The sequence below is a fragment of the Monodelphis domestica genome, chromosome 6 (genome assembly GCF_027887165.1).
Source record: "Monodelphis domestica isolate mMonDom1 chromosome 6, mMonDom1.pri, whole genome shotgun sequence".
Classification (NCBI taxonomy): domain Eukaryota; kingdom Metazoa; phylum Chordata; class Mammalia; order Didelphimorphia; family Didelphidae; genus Monodelphis; species Monodelphis domestica.
This window is the reverse complement of record NC_077232.1, coordinates 287,473,116-287,483,115: the sequence shown is the minus strand read 5'-3', so window position 1 is coordinate 287,483,115 and position 10,000 is coordinate 287,473,116. Positions and strand designations below refer to the sequence as shown.

The 10,000-nt window shown below is 41.8% G+C and overlaps 1 protein-coding gene across 5 annotated transcripts in view; it reads left to right on the top strand.

Annotated features, from left to right (window-relative positions):
- Positions 1–10,000, top strand: part of FAM13A (family with sequence similarity 13 member A) — a 109,519-nt gene that overhangs the window by 92,674 nt on the left and 6,845 nt on the right. For 4 of the 5 annotated variants that reach the window (XM_007495697.3, XM_056803322.1, XM_007495695.3 and 1 more), the window contains 2 exons: positions 4,298–4,393; positions 6,253–6,336. In XM_007495697.3, coding sequence (XP_007495759.1) covers positions 4,298–4,393; positions 6,253–6,336 — 180 coding nt within the window. Of the gene's footprint in view, positions 1–4,297; positions 4,394–6,252; positions 6,351–10,000 lie in introns of all 5 variants that reach the window. The other variant, XR_008913034.1, reaches the window with a different exon arrangement.

Sequence of the window (10,000 nt, the reverse complement as noted above, 5' to 3'; positions counted from 1 at the left end):
ATCTCCAGTTGCTGCTTTTTCCCCCTTTCATAATTTACTACATAGTATTGCTGCCATTTCTATATGTATTTTGCATATTCACTAATTGTTTAAAACTTTTTAATTTTTCATTAATTTGACTTTCTTTTCTATAATTCAGATTTTCTCATTTTTTCCTACCTTTTAAATGTTAAGTAAGGGCAGATAGGTACCTAGCCCTTCCCCTATTTTATTTTCTTTTTTTTTAAACTGCAAATAAGGTGAGCTAGCAGTCACAGGGGTAACTAAAATCCTACCACATGTATAAAATGGAGATAATAAATACTTAACATTCAAGGTTTTTATGGGGATCAAATGAAATATGTAAACCTCTGCAAACCTTAAAGCATAATATTATTATTAATAATAGCTATTACTATTACTAATCATTAATAAATCATATGCCAAAATGGTGGTAGAACCTGGTCATTGACCCCATGTGCCCCTTTTGACTACTAAGAACTTTTATTATACTTTTCATCAATGAGTTAGATTTTCTTCAGTTTTTTATCAAAAATCTTTTAAATTCCCAGTCCATTGTCCCATACTTTCACCACAAGGATCATGCTGCCAAAGAAGAGAAAGTAAAAACCAAAATATTAACCCTTTGTAGTCAAGAGAACAAATGGTCTGTCTGTGTACACTCTCTTTCTAAATGTGATGCATGCCTCTCTGGTCAAGTTAGGCCCCCAGCTCATCCTAAACGTTGGGTGGTTTGATCCCTGACTAATCTAGGAATCAAATCTTACTTTTCATATATATGAAGTGAGGTGAACCTTATACTATAAACAGAAAATTTAAGCAATACCCTCTCTTAAAAGAAAGGTGTGTATTTTTTCACCAGAAAAGCATGTGTACAAAATGGATCGATATTTGTAACCACTGAGTGGGAAAATATTATAGCAAGTATGATTCAGATTTCTTGATAAAGGCTCTAACGGTATGAGCAAACAAGGGGAGGAACCCAGATTATCTACAGTTGTGTGAAAAAAAATGTTCCAAATCACAACCAATTAGAGAAATGTAAATTATTTTTGAGAGATTACTTTTCACCCATGAGAATGGCCAACATGACAAAAAGAGAAAACGATAAATGTTGGAAGGAAGGTGGGAAAACAGGCACAATGCTGCCCTCTTGATGGGCCTGTGATTGGATTTAAGGATTCTGAAAAGTAATTTTGGAATTATGCATAAAGATTTAAGGAAAAAAGGGTGGTGTCCTTTGACCTAGCTACTGTTGGGCCTAAACCCACAAGAAATCAGAGAAAATAGAAAAAGTCCTTTCTGTTCAAAAGTATTTATAGAAGCTTTTTTTGGTGGTGGCCTACAACTAGAAATTAAGGGAATATATATCATGCGGGGAATGGCTGAATAATTTGTGTGGCAAAAAATGAGGAAGTTTTCAAAAAGACACAGGAAGACTTTTGTGAACTGAAGTAGGGTTAAGTATAAAGAACCAGAAGAACAATTTATAATCAAACATCACGAAGAATGCAATGAATAGGCATAGGAGAAAAATCTATACAACAGCAACACTATTAGAGCAACTTTAAAAGCTGAAAGGACTGTGATCAATACATTCATGATTCTAGATGACTGATAATTTAACACGCTTCTGTTACAGAATGAAATCTAGAAATATACGTATATTTCTACATATAGCCACTGAGGGAATTTGCTTCTGCTTGACTCTACATCTTTGTTACAAGAAATTTGGAGGCTTAGAAACATAGGTTGGAATGGAAGAAAGAGAAAATAAATTTCTTGCTAATTTTTTTCAGAGAGGTAGGGGTGGCTACAATGTGAAATGTATGCATTTCAGATGAGGTCACTGTATTATTAATTTTATTTAACTTTTATTACAAGAGAATACTCATCAAGTAGGAATAATTTATAAATGTAATTTAAACACAAAATACAACAGCACAACATTTTTTTAAAGAATGAAAACAACGGACAGAAGTGTCTGGGATTTCACTCACCAGTGGCGGGGAACCAGGTCTCTTACTGTGCTATGGGAACTTATCTAAGGTCCAGTGTACTGACTTAAAAGAAGGGGGGAAATGTAGAGGGGTGGCATGTAGGCGGCTCTGTGGATAGAGCCAGACCTAGAGACTCCAGGATGTCCTGGGTTCAGATCTGACCTCAGACACTTCTTGGCTTTGTGGCCATGGTCAAGTCATTTAACCCCCACTGCCTAGCCCTTACTACTCTTCCACCTTAGAACCAATACTTGGTATTGATTCCAAGAATAAGGTAAAAGTTTTAAAAAAAGATCACTATTTTAATAATGACTTCTTATATATTTTTTCTTTTACTTTTAATCTTAGCTTTATTAGGTTTTTGTGCAAAAACTTTGACATTTTTTATAATCAAAGTATCCACTTCTGTGACGTTCTGTATTCTTGCTTGGTTATGAACTTTTCTTCTATCCATAGATTTAATAGATAATATAACCCCTCTCCAATACTTCTCTAATCTGTTTATGTTGTGACCTTTTACATCTAGGTTACATTTCCATTAAAGAGCTTTTCTAGATGTCCGTCTAAATAGAATTTCTTCCATCCTGCTCTCCAGTTTTCCCAATAGCTTCATCCTCTAGAAAGACTAAATGATTATTTAGCAGACAGTACAAAAGCTTGGGCCGTCTGGTCAGTCGGTTTCCAATTTTTTATAAGACTGTGTTCCTTCATAAAGCTGAGTTCTGTGTAGCAAAAGATTATGTAGAAGTCACACATTCTGCTTCTTAAAAATGGTCATTTTAATATTTCCACTTATGGAAAGGAAGCCAACTGGAGGGGTAGACTAACTAATTTCACGTCCCACCTCTGATCCTCAGAACATCTCTAAACCCTTCAAGTGTCCCAGGAAGCTCTTGGCAGGCCATAGTATGGCCTATGTACCCCTTCCAGAATAATGCAAAGATGACAGTGTCAGGTTTTCATTTCTGTGTTTTACTGATTCAGAAGCAAAAGTGTTTCCTAGCTTGCTGCCTCTCTTAGAAAAATCAAGCAAGACCAATGCCTTGAGAACCAGGCCTAGAAATGGGAGGTCTTGGATTCAAATCTCACCTCAGACACAGCCTAGCTGTGTGATCCCTGGGCAAGTCACTTAACCCCCCTTGCCTAGCTCTTACCAACACATTGTATTTATTCTCAGAAGGCAAGAGGTTAAAAAATAGAAATAAAAGTACTCTACTCCCCCTAAACCCTGAAACAATGCTTACTCTATCAGATAAATAAAATTTTAAAGAATTTAGTTGTTGTTTGGCTGTCTTCAGTCATGCCCAGTTCTTCATGACCCGATTTGAACCCTGTACCTCCCATCTCTAGACCTGGCTGTCAAGCCGAGGCCGTCCCTCGGAATCATGGAAGAGGAGACACGGATACTCTAAAGGAGTACATTTGGAACTAGGAAATGGTCCCTAGGAGGATGGCCCTGAAATGTACTCTGGGAAACCCATTTAGGCAAGGATCCAGCTTTGGATTTGCACGTCAAATTCAGGCCCACTCTTCTTCCCTGCCGGTGGGCATCACTCTCCTGGGGGCCGTTGGAGGTCCAGGTGGACTGGCTTTCTCTCCCTCCCTCCCTGGCTTCCGGCAGAGCTCCTGGAACTAGGGTCAGGAGCTAGACCGACGGGCTCCCATATACTTGCACGTATGGAGGTGGCCTTCATCAGCAGAACCAAACCTCGGGGCCCAGACCGAAAGCCCGGCCCCTGGCGTCTTGTCCGCAGGGAGACCTGCACTGGGAGGAGTTTCCTCTTCCGGGGATTCCTTAAGCCAGTGACAGAGGAGGCGCTCCGGAAACACTCTTTGGCTTGATCAGTATTGAGCCACTTCCTTCCATTCCGTGACCTAACCTGATCAGGCAGCAGGGAAATGGATTCTACTTAAGAACCTTGAGGAAGTGTCTTTCCATTCAGAGGCGGACGCGTTGCTGCCATAGGAATCTTGCCTTTCCCACAGCCTTCTTGAAAGAAAACTTTTTAAAAATGGCGTGTGCAGGCAAAGCCAGGCGGGAATGCTGTCTGCTCTCCTGGGGTAGCCGAGGTTAGTGAAGCGAGCAAGGGCCGCCCGAGTCACGTGCATCAAAGTCTCACGGTTTCTCGTCCGTGTCGCTAGGGAAGGCTTATTGCCCGAAAAGGGTTATTTGCAGCGGTAGTCTGTGACATGAAGAACCCGTGGCTTGGATCCATTCATTTCCCCTAGGGCCGGGACCCTTTCCCTTTGGCGGGTTTGCTAACTAAGACAGCAGCAAAAACCCTCTTGTCTTGCAGGCAACGAAAAGTGAACGTCAGATTATGAAGCCGCTCTATGAAAGGTATCGGCTGGTCAAACAGATCCTGTCGCGAGCGAACACCGTGCCCATCCATGTGAGTAGACCCCTCGTCTTCGGTCCCTGGCCTTTTCAGATCCCTTTCCTCCTCAGAAAAAGACTCGGGACAGACCAAGAACATCTCGGAATGTCTAGCTAGCTAATGGGAAGAAGGTCTAAAGTCACTGCAGACCTTGATGGCTGCTCTTGCCACAAACGAGCCTATCCGATAAAGCCTATCAAATTGCCCCTTTTGTAACAGTTAAAATTTAGGAATATGGGGAGACGGAGGCAGGTAGAAATTAGTTTCTCTCTGCAGGAGTATTATATTTTTTAGAGGTTTATTAAGGATTAAAGAAAAGACAGGATAAGAAACACGTGCCTAGGCCAGAGTGGCCTAGACAAAATCATCTCACGTCGTGGAAGAGACGCCTCTGCTCCAAAACGGAAGTCCAAAAGAAGAGAAGAGACTCAAAAACCTTTGCCACCAGCTTAAATCCTTCCTCGATCTCGGCCCACCTCAGAATTCCCATGAGATTACAAAGCATTTTGGGGAAGTGGAGCAAAGGCTTGTGGGGATTGTAGTCCTGTATTCGAGTCTATTTTTTACACTTTGAAAGATCCCATTTTTAACAATCGCCTTTGGTCGTCCAGATCATGAGCTTTCATGCCCCATTGGGCAAAGTATTTTGACCACGCATAATTCTACTGAATTCATTAAGGCCGTAATCTAGGCAGATCCCTCAGATGGCACTGTGTGCCCTCCTAGCAAGGTCAGAGCTAAACAGCCTCTCCAGGCCTCCCCCTCCCTTTGGGGTGGGTTTATCATCCTGGCAAAGGCCTCTCTGAACGGTTACCCAAGGAAAGAATCTGTTCTTTTGGGGACCCTGGCTTCAGGCAAGAGAGGGAGCCTCGGAGGGAGAAGAGGCAGGGTGGAGAGGCAAGAGAGGAGATCGGGTTTAGTGGCACTGTGAAGTCATCCTGCTATCCACCATCAACACTGGGTTATTCTGGGCAGGCCCTCCTTCCTCTGACCTGTGGGTTTTGGTCATTTTACATTAAAGGATCCACAGCAATGGGAAATGGCTTCACTACATTGGCCAGCTTCCCATCATCCTATCCACTTTTTTTTTAACCTTACCTTCCATCTTAGAATCAGTACTGTGGTTCTAAGGCAGAAGAGTGGTCAGGGCTAGGCAATGGGGGTGAAGTGACTTGCCCAGGGTCACCCAGCTGGGAAGTATCTGAGGCTGCATTTGAACCCAGGACCTCCCATCTCTGGGCCTGGCTCTCCATCCACTGAGCCCCCCAGCTGCCCCCCATCCTATCCACTTTTTGATGGCCATGTTTTGTTCACTAGTGTCCTGTTCTGCATACACAGGTGGTTCTTTGGCTTTGAGAAGAAGGGCACAAATCCGTATGTACATAGGTACTGCTCAGCTCAGAGTTCCCTCTGGGACATCTCCTTCCTTGTTTGCCAAGGAACTGGTGATGCCAACTCTGCTTCAGTGACTACATCTCGAGAGGATCCCATCCCTTTATGTTGTGATAGACACTCACATAAAGTACTGGCTTAAACTTGCTCTTTTCTGACCCGATTGCATGACTTCACGGATACTTCTTTTCATAGAGTAACTCTTCATTAGAATAAAAGAGTTAGCTGGAGCCTTATCAGATCTAATCAGCCACCTGAGAGAATTTTAGCAGAGAATTTGAAAGAATCTTTCTGATTTGTTGCAAAATTAAATTAAAAAAACAAATAAATCAATGGGTTATACTCCAGGATTCTCATTTTCCCCTAAAGAGAAACTAACATATAAACCAGTGGCTAGCATAAAAGAAAGGAAAATGATAGGGAAAGAGGGGGGAGAAGAGAAAGTGATTCATACTAAAACGTATTTTTAATGCTCACCACAGGGATCCCCTTCCAACAGGCGGAGAAGTCCTTTGCTACAGCCAATTATTGAGGGTGAAACAGCTTCCTTCTACAAGGACGTAAAGGTGAAGACATCAAAGTACTAATAACTAGTTCCTCAATGTCTCTATCTCTTATGTTAATGAAAAGTATGTTAATAATTATTCTCCAGTGTTCTCTAGAATGTCCTCAGATGATCGTTACCTATATGAACATAGTCAGTTTTGAACTTTTAAAAATCTATTGATTATAGATTAGCTTATTTCCTTTGCTCTGTCCATTTTTAAAGAAAAGCTTCATCCTAAAGAGCTTTTGGTGTATGTTTGTGTTTGATTTCATAATTAACACAAGCTTCTGGAATGGATTGTCTTCACTCCAGATCTCTCCGGCTTCCACACAGGGACAGTCCAGTTAGCAACTGAGGTCGCAATTTTCTACCTGTGCTGGGATGTTTCTCCTGCTCTAGATCTTCCTAATTGGATTTCTAGAAATGGCACTTATTTTGCAATGAAATTTTTTTCACACATGAAAATGGAGCTTCTGGCCTACCATGAACACAACATATGATTTGCATGTCTTAATTTAGTTGTGGTGATGGAGGTACAAAAAGCTCTCTACTTTCTGTGGCTCAGACCCTGCTGCCTGTATTTGCAAGGCTAAATTTAAATATTCAGGCTAGATCAATCAGTGTTTCTTCAAATACTTAAAATTGATCCATAGAGATCAATTCCGTTACCCTTACTTTGTTGATATCATATTCCAAAATGAAATTCAAATTCATTACTCTTGATTTTTGTTACAACTTAAAAAAAAACAAGACAAAACCCTTACCTTCCATATTAGAATCAATACTGTGTATTGGTTCCACGGCAGAAGAGTGGTAAGGGCTAGGCAATGGGGGTGAAGTGACTTTCCCAGGGTCACATAGCTGGGAAGTGTCTGAGGCCAGAAATGAACCCAGGATCTCCTGTCTCTAGGTCTGACTCTCTAGCCACTGAGCTACCCAGCTGTCCTCAGCAACTTTTGAAAAAGACATATGGATGATATTTTCACTTATCTTTTGCAAGGATAATCTGAAGTTGAACATAGTTGTGTTTTAAGATCCAGTCGTTTAAATGACTAATTCAAATACCATATTTTTTTCTGTGAATTTAGACCCTTGAAGGTGAAAATTAGAACATTATTCTGGTATATACATGTGATAGAGCTCTTCCTAGATAAGAAAACTTGTTCTTCGTATCATTCAGAATTTAATAGTACTTTCCCTGTCACATGAACTGTGGCTGTACTTCCAATTTTTTATTAGAAAGAACCTTTAAAAATGCTTACACTATAGTTGAAATCATCTTTATGCCCACTTCCAGTTAATGTTCTATATGAAAATTCATTCTATTTCTAGACAGTTTTAATTGCTTAAATATTATATATATATATATTTTTTCTTTTTCTTATATATGCCTCTCAATAACTTCTACCCATTGATCCTAGTTTTGCCATCCAGGACAACACAAAATCAAATATTTCTTCCAGATTATAGCCTTCAAATATGTAGACAAAGCTAATCTGTTTGCCCTCAAGTGTTCTGTTCTCTAGGCCAAACATCTCTGCTTCCACTAACCATTCCTCATATATTGTGGCTTATAATCTTGATTGCTGCCTCCGACATGACATGTTGGAGGAGGGCCGAGCGAGTCTGATCTGTTGCCTTCCTTGGAGTGGACGTGGCATTTGTGTTCTGGCTGCCCAGTAGGATCACACTCAGCCTTCTATCGGCCAAGCTTCCTAGGTCCAAAGGTTTGAGGAAACCTCTTCTAAGTCTGAGGTCTCAAGCTTGTGGGCCTGGTGGGTCCGGAACCAGATTAAACTGTCATTGGGAAATGTTTACAAGGAAACAAAAATACAGTGAGAGGAAAGTTGGTGGGTGGTGCCAAGTCACTATCTTCCAGCAGAGATTTGTTCCTACTTGAGTTTGACACCCCTGATCTAAATGATTAACACAAACGTTGGTGAGAACTGATCCCACCAAGAAAGAGACCGAGGGCGCCCCGTGGGATGGTCTCCATCGGCTCGCCACACAACCAATCACTTCATTTCTCATCTGTAACAAAGGGATGAGAATCGTGCCGAACTCCCGGGGTTGTTATGGGGATAAAAATGAAGCAATACTCGTCAAACATTTTACAAACCTTAAAGTTCCTTGTAAATACTAGCTATTATCAGTATTATAATATTGCTATATCACTCACTGCCTCCTCCACCTTCTGAGAGATGACCGTGTCACAAAAGCAAGTCATTTTGGTGGTGTGCTTCCCCCTTTTATTTCTACTTGCTTCTTTTGTTTTTCCATTACTTTTATTCCTAAATATATTGTTCTCATGTCCCTTACTCAATAGAACTTCCCATTTTAAAAACCCTTACCTTCTGTCTTAGAAACAATACTAGGTATTGATTCTAAAGCAGAAGAGCACTAAGGGCTGGGCCATGGGGGTCACAGCTAGGGAGTGTCTGAGGCCAGATTTGAATCCAAGAGCTTCTAGGCCTGGCTCTCAATGCACTGAGCCTCCTAAGCAGAGCCTCTCCTCTACCCCCACAAGTAACTTTTAAGAAAAATTTTAAGAGGAAGAGAAAAAAAATTCCATAAAACCAATCCTTATATCAGCATTAGACGTGTAAAATTCTACACCTATACCTCTTACCTCTGCAAAGAGGCTCTTTTCTCCGCTTTTCCCTCTGAGCGGAGCTTGGTCACCTACTAGTTTCTTTTTTCCTTCTTTCCTTTCCCATTGGTGTCACTATAGACCGTGTTTCTGCTTCTCCATCACTTGATGACTGTGCGCGCAGCCTTTCTGAGCTTCTAGGAGAGCTTCCTGCTCATCTTAGAGTTCAGTAATGTCATCTTATCAGCCTATTTAGCCAGTCCCCAATTCAAAGGCATTGACTTGGTAGTGATTGACTGGAGCAGAATTAGGATTCTAAACAATGTCTTGATCGTTGACATCTCCCATGGTAAAGAATTCGAATTGTGTGGGAGAGGGGCTGGGAAGGGCATCCAAAAATACCTCCTGTACCCAATACGAACCTGTCTCCATGCTGGGTTTTGTACCTCCTTTCCCTCAACAACTTCCCCATATCATATGTGTGCAAGAGACAAAAAGATGAGTAGGAGGCAGAAAGAGAGGAAGGAAGGAGAGGGAGAGAGGGAAGGAGGAAAGGAAGGGAAGGAGGGAGGGGAAGAGGGAAGAAGGGTTGGAGAGAAGGGAAGAGGGAGAAAGAAGGGAGGGGGAGAGAGAGACAGATAGATGGGGGGGGGAGAGGTGAAGGGAGAGGAGAAAATGGGACACAAAGACTGTCCTTGGAGTCGGGAAGGGTTCAAGTCCTCCTTCTGAAACATGGAATTTGGAGCTGAGTTCACATTCCAGCTTCGTTTCTGAGTCACATCAGCCACAAGCATTGATTAAGCACACACCGTGGGCTAAGCCCTGGACATGCAGAGGAAGACGTGGAAACAGTCCCTGTTCTCGAGCAGTTCACAGTGTAATGAGAAAATCAACATGCAACAAACAAGATATGTGCAGGTTAAAATAGAAAGGAAGATTCTTGCAATAGGCAGGATTTTAGCTGAAGGGGAAGAGCCAGAAAGTGAAGGCTGAGCAGGGAGAGAGTGGGGAGCATGGGACAATGGGCAGTGTCAGGAGATGGAGTGGCCCTTCCAAAGAACAGTAAGGAAGCCAATGGCAACTGAAGGTGCAA